This window comes from Sorex fumeus, unplaced genomic scaffold (genome assembly GCF_029834395.1).
Source record: "Sorex fumeus unplaced genomic scaffold, SorFum_2.1 ptg000093l, whole genome shotgun sequence".
Classification (NCBI taxonomy): Eukaryota; Metazoa; Chordata; class Mammalia; order Eulipotyphla; family Soricidae; genus Sorex; species Sorex fumeus.
Window position 1 is genome coordinate 6386395 of NW_026606150.1, and position 19160 is coordinate 6405554.

The window sequence follows — 19160 nt, forward strand, 5'->3', positions numbered from 1 at the left end:
CGGAGGAGGAAGGCCTGGCCTGGAACCGGCTGTCCCCTGCATGGCTTCATGCTCAAAGGCTGAACTGAGCATGGCGAGGCTGTGAGGAAGTTTCTGGAAAGCAAGGCAGAGGGGGCGAGAGGGCAGCACAGGGCAGGGCAGCAGGGGACCTGGGTGCCCCGACGGGGAAGAGGACACAGAAGCCTCAGTGCCCAGGGGTTCCGGCTAACTGGACAAAGGAGAGGAAAGAGGAGAGAGAGAGAGAGAGAGAGAGAGAGAATGGGATGGAAGAGGGAAAACAGAAAACTCAGAGTGAAAAGTCGCTGTGCATGAGGGAAGGAGCAAATCACGGCGTAGCCGCGGGGTCCAGCCTGCAGCAGTGCCAGGAGAGGGCTGGTTCTCGGAACCTTTGACCGTCATCGCAGTCGACACAAGCCTGGCTCCAAGTCCAAATCCTGTGTTTGGAGTGGGAATTAGGAGTAAATGCTCCAGGCAGCAGATAAATCTGAGTGGATCCCAGCGGCAGTGGGCACGATCAAAAGGACTACAATAGCTTTAGGAAATAAATTATCTGTTAAGACTGGTAACTGGATGAACCAACCACAAACCATGGTGATTACTGCACATCCTTTGAAACAGACTTTATACAAACTCTGTTTGAGCTAGGCGGGGGGGATCGGCTTTTGTGTTAGCCAGGTCTTCTGCATGCGACAATAAAATTTGTTCCCCCTCTAATCTTGCAAGGATCAGCTGTTTCTTGGCCAGACTTGGGGGAAGGGAGGGCAGGGGAGGGGAGGAAGGCCCAGAGAGATAGTCCAGCGGATAGGGCTGAGATAGGTTGATCCCTGGCATTATAGTACCCCAAGCCTGCCAGAAAAGATCCCTGAACGCACAGAAATGATCCCTGAACGCAGAGCCAGGAGTAGTCCTAGCACAGATGGGTGTGGGAAGGAGAGGAGGGAAGGAGAGAGAAAGGAAGGAAGGAAGATGCAGGCAGACCAGCATCAATCAGGCTTGCATCATCCCACAAGGCCTGGCCGGAGCACCACCAGGATTCTGAGCAGGGGCACCAAACCCGAGTTCTACTTTGTGTGTGTGTGTGTGTGTGTGTGTGGGAGGGGTCACACCCAGCGATGCACAGGGGTCACTCCTGGCTCTGCACTCAGGAATTATCCCTGGCGGTGCTCAGGGGACCATATGGGATGCTGGGAATCGAACCCGGATTGGCCGCGTGCAAGGCAAACGCTCTACCCGTGTGCTATTGCTCCAACCCCACCCGGGCTCTAGAGACAAGGGCCGGGAGAGCTGCGAAGCCCGGAGCCGCAGAGGCCACCGGAGGCCTGGGTGCGACCAACCACCAGGGAAGACCCTCGGCATCTAACAAGCTGACAGTCCGGGGGCACCGAGAACCACAGCGCAGCCGGGAACGCGCGCCAGATTCCTGCTCCTCCCTCCAGGCACGCGCCTCACAGCAGGTGCACACAAATGCGGAATCAGTGGCACGTGGAAAAGCCAGCACCCAAGAGAAGGCCACGTGCGTTCTTGAGATGCTCGGGTTTGAACGGCTGGGGTGCGGGGTGAAGGGTGCCAGGCGAACAGCCTGGGCGCGCTAAGAGAGTCGGAGGAGCGCCCCCGCGCGGTGGGAGAAAGGCGAGCGCGAGGCCGGCGGGACTACATCTCCCGGCAGCCCCCGCGGCAGGACGCCCCTTCCGGGACCTCGCCCTCGCCCCGCCCCTTTCGAGGCGGGGCCGGGCGAGGGGGCGGGATGGGCGCAGGGCTGCCTGCGCGCGCGGGCGCCGCGTGACGTCCTTCCGGTGCGCCGCCTAGCGGCTCCGTCGCGCCGGCTGCTCCGCTGCGGGGCCGTGAAGGTGACAGTGGGAGGTGACCGGCCCGGCTCCCGCAATGCTGGCGGCACGGCGGCTGCTCGGCGGGTCGCTCCCCGCGCGGGCGACTGTGCGCTTCAGCGGCGACACGGTGAGGGCCAGCGCCGGCCGGGGCCGCCGCCGCCTCCCCGCGCTCCCCGCCGGCCCGGAGCGGCCTGGCCGGGCCCCTTCCTTGCCACAACCCCAGCGGCCCGGGGGGGGGATCGGGCCCTTGTTTACAGTTGCGGGCGCGCCCCGTGTCATTCCTCAGCCGCTCCCTGCACCGGGAGTCGGGGACCCGCTTCCCTTTTGTCTGGGCCGGGGGCTGACCCCCCCCCCCCCAGTGCCTTCACCCACCTCGGTCTAACCCCGGTGCGGTGCTTCCTGCCCATCCCAAGGCCGTTTGGTACCTCCCCGTGCAGCTGTAGATGCAGGAGAAGAGCCACACGGGAGAGATGGGGCCACATTGCACGGGGCTCATGTGTGGGCCCTGGCGGGTGGGGGGCGCGGGGGGACAGAAGCTTCGCCCAGGGACAGAGCTTGAGCTCAGGCATCGCTGCTTTGGGCACTCTGGGGCACCATCAGTCACTTGTCCCCAGTCTGTACGGAGAGGGGAGGCCAGGGTTATCTGATGGGATTGGGGATGTGACCTGTTGCCTTGGAAACGATGCTGCTGCAGAGCTGGTAGGGCCCAGTCCCCGCTGTGTCCCCAAGCTTCAACTCCAGGAAGACCGGGAATAAAGGTCCCCCGGAGCCCAGGAGGTCTGCCTGACGTCCCGCCCGCCTCTGCCTGCAGGCAGCGCCCAAGAAGACCTCATTTGGCTCGCTGAAGGATGAAGACCGAATTTTCACCAACCTGTACGGCCGGCACGAGTGGAGGTAACCCAGCGCCCCGTAGTTGCCCGGCCCTGCGCGCCCCGGCAGGGTGCAGCCTCCCCTTGATGGCCTTCCTGTCCCCCATCCAGGCTCAAGGGGGCCCAGAGTCGGGGCGACTGGTACAAGACCAAGGAGATCCTGCTCAAGGGGCCTGACTGGATCCTGGGCGAGATCAAGACGTCGGGGCTGCGGGGCCGTGGCGGTGCCGGCTTCCCCACGGGCCTCAAGTGGAGCTTCATGAACAAGCCTTCGGACGGCAGGTGCGTGGCGGCTCCCCGGCGTGTCTGGGCTGTTCCGTGGGCTCGAGGAGAGACGGCGACTGCAGAGAGAAAACAGGAGGGTCCACAGGGTGGACCCTCCTCTCCGGGCTAGACGCGGGGCAGGATAAATTCTTTTCCTTTTTTTTTTTTTCTTTTTGGGTCACACCTGACAATGCACAGGGGTTACTCCTGGCTCTGTGCTCAGGAATTACCCCTGGCGGTGCTCAGGGGACCATATGGGATGCTGGGAATCGAACCCAGGTCGGCCGCCTGCAAGGCAAATGCCCTACCCGCTGCGCCATCGCTCCAGCCCAATTCTTTCCCTTTTGCGGGGGCAGTTTAGCCATACCTAGTGGTGTGCAGGGGGCCATATGGGGAGCCAGGCTTGTGCCCTACTTGCTGGGCTTTCTCTCTTGTCCTCAAATCAGTTTTGTTTTTTTGGGGGGGGGCGTGCTCAGGGGTTACTCCTGGCTCTGTGCTCGGGAATTACTCCTGGCAGTGCTCTGGGAACCATGTGGGATGCCAGGACTCAGCCCTGGGTCAGCTGCCCGCAAGGCAAGTGCCTTTCGTGCTGCCGTGGTATTGCTCCAGCCCCCAGTTCTCAACTGTTAACCCCACAGGCCTCTTAGCCCCATAGCCTCACGCTGTGCAGGCATTTGTAAAGACCATTGTGTGTGTGTGTGTGTGTGTGTGTGTGTGTGTGTGTGTGTGTTGGGGTGGGGGTATTGTTAAAGAGACGCCATTAGGGCAGCTGGGCCTGTTGGCTGGCATGTAGAAAGGAAGTGGTAAACTGGTGACTGCTTGGCCTCAGTTGGGCCCAGAGATGTGCTGGCGATTCTGGAAGGTTCTGGAAGATTCTGCTGCCCTTTGCAGCAGGGCCTGAGCCCCTGGGAAGCACATGTGCACAGAGCAGAAAGGGCCTTTGCTGCGCCGCCTCCAGGGGCTCTGGGCGGGCGGGTCTGGCTGTCCAGGGGACACCCTCGGGGCTTCCTGGGCAGAGGGGCTGGCATGTGGCGCCCTGCGGCCTGACCCATTGGCTGGTCCCCGCAGGCCCAAGTACCTGGTGGTGAATGCAGACGAGGGCGAGCCGGGCACCTGCAAGGACCGGGAGATCATGCGCCACGACCCCCACAAGCTGGTGGAGGGCTGCCTGGTGGGGGGCCGGGCCATGGGTGCCCGTGCCGCCTACATCTACATCCGCGGGGAGTTCTACAACGAGGCCTCAAACCTGCAGGTGGGCCGGCGGGAGTGCGGGGTTGGGCCCCCCTGAGCCTCCTTTCTGGGCTCCTCGGTGTATCCTGGAGTCTCACTGGGTTGGCTGGGGAACACCCCCCGGCCTTCCCCATAAGGGCGAGGGGGCTGCATCAGGCTGCGATGTCTGCAGCGAGGTTTGGGGTGGGCATCAGCCGCGCTTCCTTCCGTTCCCCAGACAGCACTGTGGGGGCGTCCCTGGAACAGGCTGCAGGGCTCGGCTCGGGGTCAGTGAGGCCCTGTGGTCCCAGGCCCTCAAGGAACTGGGGGAAGAGGGCATCGCTCCTGGGGGTGCTGAGGGACTGGGCACTGTCCAGGACTGACCGATCTGGGCAGCTGGCAAGACAGACGCTTGACACTGTGGCCCGGGCCGCCTCCGCCCTCTTTAAAGATAACCTGCGGGGGCCGGAGTGATAGTCCAGTGGGGGCAGCATTTGCCTTGCATGTGGCAAACCTGGGTTCGATCCCCGGCTTCCCACGTGGTCTCCCAAGCACCGCCAGGAGTGATTCCTGCGTGCAGAGCCAGGGGTGGCCCTGTCATCTCCAGCGGAGGCAGGAGCCGTGGCACAGTGGCTGGGTGCTTGCCCTGCATGGTACCACCGGGTTCGTGTCAGCCTGTGCAGGGGCCGCCCGGTCTCCTCTGTCGCTCCAGAGAAGCCTCCACTGACTGGGGTTTCATCCCCCACACCCCATATGATGCTCCCTGAGCATTGTGAGGGGTCACTCCTGGGCGGAGCCAGGAATAGTCCCTGAGCACTGCCAGATGTCACCCTCTCCAAATAATATGAAATCCAAGGGTCATTTAAGCCTTGGGGTCAGTGACCTCATGGACAGTTGTTGGGGGGATTTGCTGTGCCCCCTCCCCCCCCAGAGCGTCTCCTGCCTGCAGGACCTCTGTCCTGGCGCCATGCAGCTTCCCGGGCTTGTGCACGCTCAGGGCCAGGTTGTCACCGTCCCCGTCCCGCAGGTGGCCATCCGGGAGGCCTACGACGCCGGCCTCATCGGCCGCAACGCCTGTGACTCGGGCTACGACTTCGACGTGTTCGTGGTGCGCGGGGCAGGCGCCTACATCTGCGGGGAGGAGACGGCGCTCATCGAGTCCATCGAGGGCAAGCAGGGCAAGCCCCGCCTCAAGCCGCCCTTCCCCGCCGACGTGGGTGAGCTGTGCCCCCCAGACCCGGGGAGCAAGGCCAGGCCGGGGCTGGCCGGCTGGGGCGGCTCCCACCAATGTCAGTCCCGGGGCCAGTCCTGGGGTGAAAGGAGGAACCGGAGTGCAGGAGCAGGACCCTCCCGGCACTGCCACCCCCGCAGCGACCCTCTGTCCCCTGTCCCCAGGCGTCTTTGGCTGCCCCACCACTGTGGCCAATGTGGAGACAGTGTCCGTGGCCCCCACCATCTGCCGCCGCGGGGGCGCCTGGTTCGCCAGCTTCGGCCGGGAGCGTAACTCAGGCACCAAGCTGTTCAATATCTCGGGCCACGTCAACCACCCCTGCACGGTGGAGGAGGAGATGTCGGTGCCGCTCAAGGAGCTCATCGAGAAGCATGCGGGTGCGTGGGGGGCGGCGGGGGGACGCGGGTGGGGCTGGCCACTGTCCTGGTCTCAGGACTTGGCAGTAGTCGGCCCAAGCTGACTATCCTATTGGGGTTTGGCCGGGGCCCCAGGCGGTGTCACGGGGGGCTGGGACAACCTCCTGGCTGTGATCCCCGGCGGCTCGTCCACCCCGCTCATCCCCAAGTCCGTGTGCGAGACGGTGCTGATGGACTTCGACTCGCTGGTGCAGGCGCAGACGGGCCTGGGCACGGCCGCGGTCATCGTCATGGACCGCTCGGTGAGACCCTCGCGCCCTGACTAGCCCTCTGGGAGGTGGGGGACGAGGCCCCTGGGCTGGTGAGAGGCGGTCTCCGCGCGCGGGTGACCGGGAGGGTGGCCGCAGCGCCTCTCGTGTGCCCTGCCATGCAGACGGACATTGTGAAGGCCATCGCCCGCCTGATTGAGTTCTACAAGCACGAGAGCTGTGGCCAGTGCACGCCGTGTCGAGAGGGTGAGTGCCTGGCCCTGCCCCAGTCTCCCTCCCCCCCCTCCCCGGATCCCCGAGATGCTCAGGCTTGTTTGTGCCCGCTGCAGGCGTGGACTGGATGAACAAGGTGATGGCCCGCTTCGTGAAGGGCGACGCGCGGCCCGCCGAGATCGACTCCCTGTGGGAGATCAGCAAGCAGATCGAGGGCCACACCATCTGCGCGCTGGGCGATGGGGCCGCCTGGCCCGTGCAGGTACCCCAACGCCACGGCCAGGGCAGGGGCAGGGCGGGGGCAGGGCGGACCCCTTCACGGCGCACCCCTCTCCCCCCTCAGGGCTTGATCCGCCACTTCCGCCCAGAGCTGGAGGAACGGATGCAGCGGTTCGACCAGCAGACGCGGCGAGCTGCGTCCTGAGCCCCTGACCCCCTGGCCAGCCTGGCCTGCCCAGAGGGCAGTGAATAAAGTGCTGTCGCCCACTGTCTCCCGGCGCCTCTCTGCTGCCCACACTCCCGTGGCCGCCTCTTGGCCTTGCTTCCTGCCCTGTTAATCCCGGCCTCTTTCTGGAGCGAGGCCAGGGCCACCCAGGTTGCATGTGCCCAGCACCCGTGGGGTCCATGGGTCTCCTTGGCCATCTCGCACCCCCGGCCATCGGGGACCCGCAGGGAAGGGCGTGGGCATGCCGGGGGCAAGGAAGGCACAAACAGCGTGCTGTGCTCTGCTCTGGCTGCCTTTATTGCTCGGGGACACTGGCCAGGGGCAGGGCTGGGGGGCCGTGGGCGCTGGGTGCCTGTTGCTGAGCGGGAGGGGGCTGGCCGTGGGAGGCACTGGGGGCCAGAGGCACCGGGTGCAGGGCACTGGGGGCCAGAGAGGCTGGGTGCCTGTTCTGGGGGGGGTTAGTCTGGCTGCAAGGGGCACTGGGGTGGGGGGATGGGTGCTAGCGGCTGAGTGGGAGGGGCCAGGTGCTTGTCGCTGGGGGGGGGGTGCCGCTGGGCGCTAGTCGCAGAGCTGGAGGGCTGCCCCGTCCAGCGGGTGCCACAGCTCCAGCCGGCGGTCACTGTGGCCCAGGCACTCGTGCCAGTGCCACTGCCGCTCCCCGCCGGCCTGACCGCTCAGCTGCACCCCACCTGGGAGGGCAGTCAGGGCTCAGGGGGGCCCAGGCGGCCTCTGCCCACCCCTCCTCCCCCTCCCCACTCACCAATGAAGTCGTCGGCCGTCCCCAGGTCATAGTCCCACACGGACACCAGCAGCGCCTTCTGGGCCAGCTCCTCCCTGGGGCCCGCGTAGAAGAACTCCTGGGGTGGGGGATGTGTGTGTGTGTGTGTGTGTGTGTCTTGGCCTCCGCCCTTCAAGCTGCCCCCCCAACCCTCGCCTCCCACCCCCCACCGACCTCGTTGAACTCGGGGTTCAGGGTCTTCTTCCGGACACTGGTCTTGTACTTGGATTTCTTCCCCACGTTTGGGTACAGGAAGCTGGGGGTAGGGGGTCGGGTCAGAGGCCCGTCCGGGCCCCCCACTGACACCAGCGCCCCCCAAGCCCCATCACACTCACAGTCGGACAAACGGGTCAGAGTAGCCGTTGGCATCCATGGGGGCGAGGTGGGCGCAGCGCAGCACCCCCACGAGCAGGCCCCCCCGCCGGGAGCTGTAGCACAGGGACAGCAGGACGCGGCCGCGCTCCTCCCCCGCCTCCGCGTCCACCTGCTGTGGGCCGGCAGGGACGGGCATCAGCTCCCGCCACGGAGCTCAGCTCTGGCCCTCAGCCTCCCGCTAGATGGCCACACGCAGCCGGGGCTGCCTCCTCCCGCGGCTTGGCCAGGGCCACTGCTCGGAGCACCCAGGGCGCGGCCGGCCAGGGCTCTGTTGCCGGAAGTGGCTCCCGGGCCGCCCTCGGCCCTGCCCCTTCCCGGGCCTTGGCGGTCGCAGCTGCAACAGCCTGTGGGCCCACTAGGGGACAGCAGGGGCAGCCGTGCCCCCCGTGCCCAGGCCTCTGTTCCCCGCCCAGACGCTCCTGTCCCCGCGTCCCAGTGTCCCCGAGACCCCCGGGCCCTGCCTGCCCGGCTTGGTGTCGCCCACCTCGTACAGGGCCATGCCCCGGCCGGTGTCCAGGCTCTTGGGCCGCTTGATCTGAAACGGCAGAGGGGCCGCTCAGTGTGGGGCCGCCCCCCACTGCAGAGGAGACACGCCCCTCCCCCCCACCCCCCCCCACCCACCCCCCGGCCCCTCACCAGCCTGCGCTGCTCCAGGCACACGTCGAAGCTCCGGGCACGGTTGGGGACCAGCTTCCTCAGGGGCACGCGCAGCTCCCCCAGGGGGGCCGCCCGCCGACGCCGCCGCAGCCTCGGGTCCTCGCACACGCACAGCCTGGGGGGTCCCGTGGGTCAGGCCCGGCCAGGCCCCCCCACCCCGCACCCCGCACCCCGCCCCGCCCGCCCCGCCGCCTCACCGCAGGGTCTTGCGACCCGCGTCCTGCTGGGTGAAGCCGTGGTAGGTGAGCGTCTCCTCCCAGACGGGGGTCCCCGTGCCCCGCACCGTGCGGGTCCTCAGCTGGCTGGCCTGGAGGGGGCACAGGGGCGTCAGGGCCCCCTCGGGTGCCCCCACTCCCCACCCCACCCCCACAGCAGCGGGAGGAGCGGGTGGCCAAAGTGCTCCCGCCGCTCACCTTGCTGGCCCCTGGGAGCAGGTCAGCTTTGACGTAGGTGTCCAGGGAGCCAGACGCCGGCAGCTTGAGGCCCTGGAGCAGAAGGGGGTGTGAGGGGCTCAGGGTGGGGGGGGGGATGGCACGGGGACCCCGGCCCAGGCCCCGCCTCACCTTGGCCCGGTGCGCCGTGCAGTGGAGGGCGCTGTTGTCGGTGTCCAGCAGGAGGGTGAACTCCAGGGTGCCCAGGGCAGCTGGGGCAGGGCGGGGGCTCAGTGCACTGGGGAGCCGGGACCCTCCCCTCCCCCCGCCACAAGTCCCTGCCCCACTCACTGCTGTCGTCGGAGTCGCCCTCTGGTTCCAGGAGAGGCTGCGGCAGGGACGCGGGGCGGGTGGCACCCACGGTGGGGTGCAGGGGGCGCCCCACGAAGGGGTAGCAGCGCGGGAAGTAGTCGGAGATGAGGCGGATGGGCTGGATGGGGCCCGGGCTCACGTTGATGGCCATGTGCTCCTGCATGCTCACCCGCCGCGCCCCCGAGCCCGCCATGGGCATACAGACCCCCCAAGGGCCTGGGCACAGTGTCAGGGCTGCGGGGCAGGGAGTCGCAGGGCGGCCGAGCCGGGCTGCACACTGCAGCTGGCCAGCACCTCCCGACAGCGACAGCGGGGGCCCGGCCTCCCTTCCCCGCACACTCACCCGGTTATTTCTGTCCCCATCAGGTGGCCCTGCCCCCAGGTGAGGACAAGGGTGTGAGGGAGTGTGAGGGGAGGGGCGGAGGAGTGAGAGGCAGTGGCCTCAGGGGCCCCTCGCTGGCCGGGAGACTGGGGGTCGGCCCTGGTGCTGCCCTGCTGCCTCGGCTCCCCAGAACAGCCCTACGTGGGGTCCTGTTGGCCTGGGACCTGGCCAATCAATCCCCCATCCCTCTCTCCCCGACTTCAGCCTCCCCTGCTTTGTGGCCCAGACTGTCCATCGCTGACCCCCTATTCCAGCCCGTGGGCACAGGTGGCAACGGTGTGTGGCCAGGGCAGAGGAGTCCCCTGTGGGTTACACCGCTGAGGGGCAGCTGCTGTCTGGGCGGGTGCTGCTGTCCCCTCCCTCCTCATCCCTGCACCACCAAGTGAGGCCAGTCCCAGACAAGCACAGCCGAGGCACCCAGAGCCCCTGGGTCCAGCCGTGCCTAAAGCTGGCCCGTTTTTCCAGGCCACAGGGTCCAACGTCAGACCACCCAGTCCCTCCCTCTGTGAGAATGCTCGGCTGACATAACTGATGGATGATCCCACTGTTCTCTGGGATGACTGGTGCCACCACTGAAGGCCCCCCACCCAGCATCTGGCTGGTATGCAGATGTGGCCCCAGCACGGAGTGTGGGTGGCATCAGCTTTGTGGTAACGTGGGCAGGGCCCAGAGGTGGGACCAGGAAGTCCCCGGCTCAGTAACCATCGAGGCTGGTTCAGATGCTAAGTGGGGTGCCCCTGGGTCTCCGCGACCCCCCAGCCAGGGTCAGAGTCGGCCCCAAGTCCCGGGGCAGGGCAGGGAGCCACTGGCCTCCAACGGGTACCCTTGCTCAGGGCCGCAGCGCAGAAGACGAGACTGTCTTGGAATGGCTACAAGCTCTTTATTCAGCCCGGAGTGATCAGTCAAATGCAGTCAGATGGGGTAGGGGCGCGAGCTACTTCTCGCGGGACCCCGTGTCCCGGGGCTGCTGGGAGCTGGCCAGGCGTGGCCGGTAGGCGTCAGGGGCCAGCAGCTGCAGGGTGTACTCTGTGATGATGGCCGTGAGCCCCCAGACACGGTGTGGGCCGTGCAGGAACACGGGCAGCGTGTAGCTGAAGCGCCCCTCCTTGCAGAAGTGGGTGTAGCCCTGGTTCTCCGCCTGCAGCAGGTGCGTCAGCGGCAGGACAAACACCTCGTCTACCTGGGGGCAGGCGGCCGTGAGCGGGTGGGCAGGTGCCGCCCCCGGGTGGACAGCCAACTCCCACCTACGCTGCTCACCTCGGCATGGTTGGGCTTGAGGCTCTGGAGGTCCAGGGGCCCGACGCCAGCGAGCACTGGTACCACTGCGGCCTTTTTCTGGGAGGGAGGAGGGCAGGGGCTCAGGGGCGCAGCCTGCCTCCACCTGCCGTGCACTAGACTCAGGCCTCAGGGTTTGGGTAGGCTGGCCAGCCCTTTCTTCCCCACAGCCCCCTTGCCCACCCTAATCCTCCTTGACCCTCAAGGAGGCCCATTCCATGCAGACCCGAGCCTCAGTTTCCCCAGGGAAGTACATAAAGGATGCCCGGCTCCTCCCCCACGGACTGGGGGGTTGGAGGGGCCGCCAGGGGTGGTGTCTAACACTGTTCCCCTCCCGCCTCCCCTCCAGTGGGGTCCAGGGCCCTGCCCAGGGGGGGCAGAGTGGGGAGGTGGTAAGGACCGACAAGGGTCCCCCCACGGCTGTGGGGGCTCACCGGGTCGTGCACAGGCCGCAGGGTGCCCCACACGTGCTCCTCGGGCACGACCAGGCCCAGCTCCTCGCGGGTCTCCCTCAGAGCCGTTTCTATCACATCCTGGTCGGTGGGGTCACACTTGCCACCTGGGAAACTGGACAGGTACAGGGAGTCTGGCCGCGCAGGTGGCCGGCCGCGCCCCTGCTCCGAGTGTGCGGGGAGCCAGCCCCGGAACCCCCCGCGGCGCGGTCACCTCCCGGGCAATGCCAGGAGGGGCTCCACGGCTCTTGGGGGCCACTTGGGGCCACTGGGGGGCCAGGCGGCCCCGCCCCGCCCCGCCCCGCGCCCTTCCTGAGTCGGGGCAGTGTCCCATTCTGGCCGCCAGGGGGCGGGGTCCTGCCCCGGACACGCTCCGCGAGCCCGGGCCGTCCGAGGTGGTGCCCGGGGACCCGCGCGCCCCCCTGCTCCGTGGCAGCGAGCCCCGCGGCGCGCAGAAGGGGGGTCCCGGCTCGGGTACCTGACGTCCCCCCTGTGCTTCCCGGACAGGCGGCTGGACCGCAGCGTGTAGAGCAGCGCCGGGACCCCGCTCACTAAGCACAGCGGCACGAGCACCGCGGCCGCCGCCGGTCGGCAGCGGAGCCGGGCCGTGGCCTCCGCCAGCAGCCGCCGACAGCGCTGCTCGCTGTCCGCCGACAGGCAGTCGGGCAGCATGTCGGTGCGGCCGCGCGGGGACACCGGGGGCGCGGGCGGCGCTCCGGCTCCCGGACACCGGGCCTGGGCGGGCCCAGGAGGAGCCCCGCCCCACTCCGCGGTCCTCATTGGCTGCGCCGCGGCGCCGGGGGCGGGTCCAGCCCGGTGGGCCGGGCCTTGGGGCGGGGGCGTGTCTGTGGGCGGGGCCTACGGGAATGGCTCCTCCTTCCAGGGGTCGGGGCGGGACCGGAAGAAGCGGGATCCAGGGCTTGGATTTCCGGCGGAGAGGCCGGTCCGGGTTGGGGCGGGGCTAGGGCTGTGGGTCACGGTGTTAAATGTCCCTGCGTGACCTCTGGGGCCGGGAGCGTGAGTATTTGTGACCGCCCCGCCGACCCCAAGTCCCGGCGCTCCCGCGTTGTCCGTTCCTTTCTTAGGAACCTCATAGAAAGTTCTCTGGATGTCAGCGATGGCGTTAAGGGAGTGCACGGAGCGCCACTGATCAGATCGCTCCCCTAACCCTCCTTGACCCCGAGGTCACTGCCTGCCCGGGTTCTGCACCCCTCAGTCAGCAGCCCGGGCCGTGCACACGGCGTCTAAGCCCGCGGGGAGCCTCCCTCGGAGCAGATTTATCTCCCGTCCCCTTCCCCTCCCGGGCTCTGCGACCTCACTGGGCAGTGCTTGGCTGGAGTCACCACCTCCCAGGGGCCCCAACCCAGGCCCGGGCACAGGAAACACGCTCAGGGTCCAGTGCCAAAGGCTTTAATGTTGCGGGCGGAGCGGGAAGGCCAGGGAAGCAGGCAGGCGGGAGGCTGGTCCCAGCGCTGGAGTTTGGAGCGCTGACCTGCCGGCTCTGGGTGGGAGGGGACAGGCCCCTGCAGAGGAGGGCCTAGAGGGGTGGGTCCAGGGTAAAGGGACGCTGTCCACAAGTCTCCACCCTTATCTGAGGGTCCTGGCCAGGCCCCCCCGGAGACAGGAGCCTCAGCCCAGCTGCGACGGGCAGACCCGTCTGCTCCCCATCAGCCTGCATACTGGGAAGAGGGTATGGTGTCCGGCGGGCCCTGGGGACCCCCAGAGGGCTTGAGACCCCAGGATACAGGCCCTGGTATGTGAGTGGCCGGTAGGTGGCCGGGGTCAGCAGTGTCTCGGGCGGGGTCAGCAGTTGGTGGTGAAGCCGGACTGCCGTCCTGGAGGTGGGGGCTGGAGCTCTGCTGGGTTCTGAGGGAGGAAGTAACCTGAGTTCAAACTGCTCCTTCACACACTCAGTCTCCATCAGTGCCCGCCCCGGAGTGCCCCCCACCCTTATCCAATTCTTGCCTCTGCCTGGATTTCTTCCCCCCATTCCCCCTGTCCTCTAAGACCCAGCTCAGGAACCACCTCCTCCAGGGAGCCCGCCGACCTTGCTACCCTGTTCTCAGCCCCTTGTCTCTGCTCAGCCCTCTGCTGTGGGCCCCACGTTATCTTGAAACTTCAGCCTCCCACCCTGACCACACAGGTGTTGCCTTGCTGCCTGCCCACCTCCCAGGTTCTGGCCTCAGTGCCTGGGGTGGGTCTAGGGTTGGGGGGGGTCTAACCTCTCCTCTGCTCTGTGGAGCCCTTCAGAAGGCAGGGGCTGAGGCTGCTGCGACTCCGGGCTGGGGCGCCAAGCAGTGGCCGTGGAGCAACTGTCCTGGAGATGGGACAAAGGGGAGAGAACAGGGTCACAGCCAGCGTCAGACAGTGGGGCTCCAGGACAAGTCTGTGGGCGTGTCCAAAAGAAGGTCTCCAGGCAAAGCCCTAGGAGCTGCCTGGGTTGAGGGTGAGAATCGCAGTTCCCCGGACCATACCAGGAATCAGAGTCACTCTCTCGGAAGCCCTTGGCAAAAGGATTGCTGGCGATTTTCAGCTGGGTGATCTGCAGAAGAGACAGTACCATTATGGGCCAGCGCTGTGGGGGCTCAGCCCCGCACCCCCGCTCACCACCCGTCCCTTCAGAGGCGCCGGGAGCCCTTGGGCAATGGTTTTCTGTCTGTGTATGGCCACACCTGGCGGTGCTCAGAGGTTCACTCCTGGCTCTGCACCCAGGAATTACTGTTGGCGGCGCTTGGGGGACCATATGGGGTGCTGGGGTGCAGTGCGCTACCCGCTCGGTTACCCGGCACTGCGTTTGTGCGGATGCCCACTCCCTGCTGCCGGGCCGGGACTCTCCTCCCCGCTCCACCCACCCGGTGGTTCTGATAGGCCGTCACCGCCGTGAACTGCGTCTCCGTGAAGACGAAGGACTTGAAGTTCTCCTGGGCGTAGCGCTCGCTGTCCTTGCGCGGGTCCACGAACACCACGTGGAGGCGGGGCTGGTAGCGGTGCATGGAGTTGAGAATGATCTGGGGGTGCACAAGGGGTGTGCAGGTGGGCGGGGCCGCCGTTTGTTTGGGGGCCACACCTGTCGATGCCCAGGGGTTACTCCTGGTTCTGTACACCAGAATTACTCCTGGCATGTTCAGGAGACCATGTGGGATGCTGGGGATCGAACCTGGGTTGGCCATGTACAAGGCAAGCTCCTTACCCTAAGTACCATCTGTTCAGCCGGGGCTAATGCCTTTTTCACGGGCCCATGACCCCCCTTTCTGGTAACAGGGGAACTCTGATGTGAGCGTCTGCAGGTGGAGGCCATGGGCCCCCTGGTGTCCAGGCCCTAATTTTGCTGTTTAGGCCACAACCTAAGGGCTTACTCCAAGCAGCCTCAGGTGACCATCTGTGTGCGGGGATCAGACCCGGGTCACCAGTGTGCAGGGCACGCGCCCTACTTGCTGAACCTAGTGTCCAGGCTCTCTTTCCTTCTCGCAGTGACAGCTGGACCTGCAGAGCCAGAATCTGACCACCCTGCCGGTCATCATCTTCTCTCCTGAGGATTCCCCGTGTCTCCAGCTCCTCTGGTCATTCCCATGCTGCCCCTTTGAGCCATCTCAGAGCAGTGTTTGCCAGAATATCTCTACACCCCCGGCCCACCGCCCATCTTCCTGGACAGTCCCCTCCTGGCCCACCTGCCAGTCAGGGGAACTCAGCCCCCAGCCTAACCTTCAGTAGCGGGCTGAGGGCACTGAGACCACCTGCAAGGGCTGCAGAGGGCCGATATAGTAAGGCCCGCCCTACGCCCCGCCTCCACGATCCTAAACCCCGCCTCCAAACGTGGCCCCGCCCCCACAGCGCTCAGGGTCCTCGACTCCACCCCAGAAGCACCGCCTCGACCCGCCCCCTGGAACTGATTCCCGCCCAATAGGGCCTGCCCCAGGCCCCGCCCCGGAAGCACCTCCTCGACCCGCCCCTGAAACAGTCCCTCCCAATAGGTCCCACCCCAGAAGCACCGCCTTGACCCGCCCCCGGGAACCAATTCCGTCCCAATAGGGCCCGCCCTAGGCCCCGCCCCCAAAGCACCGCCTTTATCCGCCCCCAAACAGCCCTGCCCAATAGGGAACGCCCCGACCATAGGCTCCGCCCCCCCAAAGCCCCGCTCCGCTGCCTGGGCCTCACGTGGCCGTTGTCGTCCAGCAGGTTGTTGGTGAGCTTCAGCTTGTCGAAGGACACCATCTGGCGCATCCACTGGGCGCCCTTGGCGGGCGAGTCGGGGTGGAAGTGCACGCGGCCGGGCGTGGCTGGGTCGGCCTTGCCCGCCACCAGCCAGGCGGAGCTGTGGAAGGCGTACCTGGGAAGGAAGCAGAGCCCCACGGGGAGGGCGCCCGTTGGCACCCCGCGCTCACTCCTAGACTGCCCCAGAGAGCATCACTGCCTCGGCGCTGGCGCAGGGCTCCTGAGGGGCAGCGCCTCTCTCCCGTCTGCACCATCCTGTGCGGCGGACTGCCCTCTGCCTGCCCAGCAGCCCTCCGGGCTTCGCCCTGCCGCCCCAGGCTTCCCCTGGCCTCCCCCAGCGCAGGCCCAGCTACTCCCGGCCCCCCCCACCTGTATCTCTTGTCGTCCAGGGGCACGAAGTCCATGAGCAGCGCATAATCGGCCAGCGCATCCATGCCCAGGATCTTCACCTGGAAGGCAGGGAACATCCTCCTGCACAGGAGGGGGAGGGCACTCAGCAGCCAAGGCCAGCACGACCCCCTGTGTCACGTGACACACACACAGTGTCACACACGAAGGCACATACTTCCCAACATGGACACTCAGAGACACACACCGACTCAGGCATACAATGGCACACACACTCGTGGGCCCTCACAGACAAGCATACATGTGCGTATGCACACATACACATATGCACACACATAAACACACACATGACTACACATCACATGCACACACGTGCACATACGAATGCAATGCACATGCACATGAACTCATGCACACACACATGCATACACACACACACACATGAACACACATCACATGCACACACACGCTCCTGCACTGCTCATACCTGCCCGCCTTGGTGACAATCATCTCCGTGCCCAGCTGGTTGAATTCCTCCCACAGAGCCTTCATCTCCAGCTGCACCGTCACATTGGACACATGTGGGTTCTTGGGGCCTTGCCCCATGGGGTCGGCCATGGCATGGGTCCCTGCAGAGTCCCTGGCGGGGGGCAAGGGGTACGGCAAACCCCGCAGGGCCTCACAGCTGGAGCTGGTGGCAGGCAGGGGGTAGGTGTCAGAGGGCGCAAATACCCCCAGGCTGGCAGAGAGAAAGGCTGGGGAGAGAGGAAGGAGGTGTGAGCACCTCACCCCCCCTCCCATGACCCAGAAACGCTTCGCCTGGAAGCTGCATGGCGGTCCTCTTCCTCCAGGAAGCTCTCCTTGACTACCAGGCCAGTCCTCCCTCACTTCCTTAACTCCACATCCCTGAGCGAAGTAAACGCACCCTGAACATCTTTCCTAGCAGAGTCCCAGAGGCCACCGGCTGCCCCTCCTCCTCCCCCTCCCCTAGGGTGTTCTGCAGATTGTGTGCACTCTGGGCCCAGCTTCCCGTTCTTCACCCGGGCCTCAGTGGGTCCCTGTGAGGATGAGGACACGGCAGGATCAGCCTGCGGCACGGCTGAGCGGGCGGTGGTACAGGTGAGGTGGGGCCTTGCTTGGGGGGCCACTGTCCTGCGCTGCCTCAGGGCTGCTGAGCAGAGCGAGGACCCCACCCGCCCTGCTCTGTTCTGCGGTCTGGGGTCCTGAGCCCCCCGACGTCGGCTCAGCCTCCTCCCGAGCACGCCTCCTCCCCCTCTGAGGAAGAGATTCTCCCGATCCAGCCGCCAGGGGCTAGTGTCCAGCCAAACCAGGCACTGAACGGCCCGCGGAGCCCTCAGGGACCGCGTGGGGTCAGAGATGGAGCAGGGGACGCAGGCGTCCCCCCACGGTTCCGGAGTGTGCTGAGGCGGTGGGGGGGCTCCGGGCTGGCGCCGTCCCCATCGCGACCTCCCCAAGAGATGAACCAGTGCTCATGGACGGGGGCAGCAGATGTGCCCACCCCTGCAGCAGGGGCTGCAGCAGAGGTCGGGGTGCCTGGCAGCGTGCGGGGCGCAGAGGAAACCAACGCACCCCCAGAGGCAGGAGCGTGGGCGCGGGAGGGGCTTGCTGGGGCTTGCTGGGCAGGACGGAATGTTCTGGACCGATGGGGAGAGCGTTCGCCCAACCATGTAAGTGTCCCGGACTCCTCCGAACCAGCCCTCGTACGCGGCTGCCTGCCACAGCCCCCCAGATACGGGCCAGCTGACCCCAGCCCTCCCCGCGCCTGTGAAACAAAGGGGCTTCCTGGCAACTTTCTTTTTCTGTAGTTTCTCCCGTGGAAATTTGGCTTTTTAAAAACTGTTTTGGTTTGGTTCGGGGCCACACCCAGTGCTGCTCTGCGCTCAGGGGTCACTCCTGGCAGGGCTCAGGGAACCCGAGGGGGTGCCGGGGGTCGAACCCGGGTCAGCCACATAAAAGTCAAGCGTCTTTCCCACCGTACAATCTCTCGGCCCCCAGTGAAAAATTTCTAAGTGGAAAAGAAAGTCCTGAAATGAGATGGTGATTTTCTGGTGAGTTTCTGTCAGCCACAGTGCGGGGGGGGGGGGGGGGGGGAGACCCCCCGCAGGGCTTTGGTTTTGGGTCCAGACAGACCGATGGGCAGGACGCTGGGGGCGTCACAGAGGGGGCGAGCCGTCAGAGCTGGTGCATGGGGGGTCACGGTGCCGGCCCATCCTGGGCACTGAGACCTACCCCCGGTCCACCTGACAACCACCCGCAGCTCTGGAAGGAGCTCAGGGGAGGGGACAGACCCAAGGTCACTCGCGCTGGCCAGACCGTCTCCTCCCCAAGCCACCATCTCCCCACTGGCCAGCACCCCCCTATTTGCATCCGGAGTCACCAGCCCCTCAGCCTTATCCTGGTGGGACCTGACCCTGGCCGGTGCCCACCCGACTCCCCAGCCCGAAGCCTGGCTCCCCTGGGGCTCCCTTCACCCCCGGCCAGGTCCTGCCGTCCCCGCCGCGACGTACCTGCCATGAACACCAGCTTGGGCGCCCTCAGCACGGACACCAGCACCCCACTTGGGGGCACGCCCCGCCTCTCTCCCGCCGTCCGGGTGCGGTCAGTTCTTCCCCAGCGCGGGGTCCGGCCTGCGTGCAGCCCCTTCCCCAAGCCCCTCAGACTGGCCAGCCGAGGCAGGCGCGGGCTGGCAGCCCGGGCGGGGCGGACGCTCTGACGTTGGCAGCTGCCGCCCTCCCCGCCCCCTCCCCAGAGCCCCCAGCCGCTCCGATCAATGGACTGGTCAGGGCAGGACTGGGGGTCCACAGGGGCCACGGCCGGCCTGACCGGAAGGCCTGAGGCAGGTGGGACAGTGAATGCAGAGGGGAGCCCCCAACTGGGGGTCAGGCGCGGCTCGGGGCCACGGTCCCCAGCCTGGCAGAGGCAGGGACCCCCGTGGTAGAGGGGGTCAGGCCCTGCTGGGCGTGACACAGTCAAGCAGGTCCCTCCTGGACCCTGGGCCTCAGTTTCCCCGACTGAGCAAAGCAGATTATAGGAGCTCAGCTCGGGGGGCGGGCTGGTTGTGCGGATGTCTCGGAGCAGGGTCTGTGGCTGCTGTCCCCGCCTGTCCTGGCCAGTCACTCACGGACACGGGTCATTGGAATTGGAGGGGGTCCCAGTGGAGAGGGCAATTTGGCCCTGGACCGGGCGGGCGTCTGGCTGGAACTCCCGTGGCTCACTCTGGGAGGAGGAACCCCGG

At 66.5% G+C, this 19160-nt stretch overlaps 4 protein-coding genes across 5 annotated transcripts; 1 reads left to right on the top strand and 3 right to left on the bottom strand.

Annotated features, from left to right (window-relative positions):
* Nucleotides 1-1788: 1788 nt before the first annotated feature.
* On the top strand, nt 1789-6728 carry NDUFV1 (NADH:ubiquinone oxidoreductase core subunit V1). Its single transcript, XM_056131762.1, has 10 exons — nt 1789-1953; nt 2638-2720; nt 2807-2977; nt 4028-4211; nt 5196-5385; nt 5564-5776; nt 5891-6057; nt 6189-6270; nt 6354-6499; nt 6581-6728. The coding sequence occupies exons 1-10, from the start codon at nt 1882-1884 to the stop codon at nt 6659-6661; spliced, it is 1389 nt and encodes a 462-aa protein (XP_055987737.1). The 5' UTR covers nt 1789-1881; the 3' UTR covers nt 6662-6728.
* A 505-nt stretch (nt 6729-7233) lies between these two features.
* On the bottom strand, nt 7234-9438 carry LOC130039832 (double C2-like domain-containing protein gamma). The gene is made up of 10 exons (XM_056131765.1): nt 9215-9438; nt 9056-9135; nt 8906-8977; nt 8690-8799; nt 8472-8607; nt 8320-8370; nt 7796-7947; nt 7635-7716; nt 7443-7539; nt 7234-7371 (listed from the first exon to the last, which is right to left on the bottom strand). The coding sequence occupies exons 1-10, from the start codon at nt 9432-9434 to the stop codon at nt 7241-7243; spliced, it is 1131 nt and encodes a 376-aa protein (XP_055987740.1). The 5' UTR covers nt 9435-9438; the 3' UTR covers nt 7234-7240.
* A 1053-nt stretch (nt 9439-10491) lies between these two features.
* NUDT8 (nudix hydrolase 8) lies at nt 10492-12072 on the bottom strand. Of its 2 annotated transcripts, XM_056131766.1 has the most exons (4): nt 11823-12072; nt 11327-11459; nt 10875-10952; nt 10495-10797 (listed from the first exon to the last, which is right to left on the bottom strand). In XM_056131766.1, the coding sequence occupies exons 1-4, from the start codon at nt 12014-12016 to the stop codon at nt 10552-10554; spliced, it is 651 nt and encodes a 216-aa protein (XP_055987741.1). In that variant the 5' UTR covers nt 12017-12072; the 3' UTR covers nt 10495-10551. The 2 variants fall into 2 exon arrangements, with proteins under 2 accessions (XP_055987742.1, XP_055987741.1); XM_056131767.1 differs by lacking the exon at nt 10875-10952 and having other exon boundaries at nt 10492-10797.
* An 809-nt stretch (nt 12073-12881) lies between these two features.
* Nucleotides 12882-18439, bottom strand: TBX10 (T-box transcription factor 10). Its single transcript, XM_056131582.1, has 8 exons — nt 18433-18439; nt 16392-16659; nt 15926-16027; nt 15500-15671; nt 14197-14352; nt 13819-13886; nt 13567-13661; nt 12882-13210 (listed from the first exon to the last, which is right to left on the bottom strand). Exons 1-8 carry the CDS (start codon nt 18437-18439, stop codon nt 12882-12884), a joined length of 1197 nt encoding a protein of 398 aa, XP_055987557.1.
* Between the last annotated feature and the right edge of the window lie 721 nt (nt 18440-19160).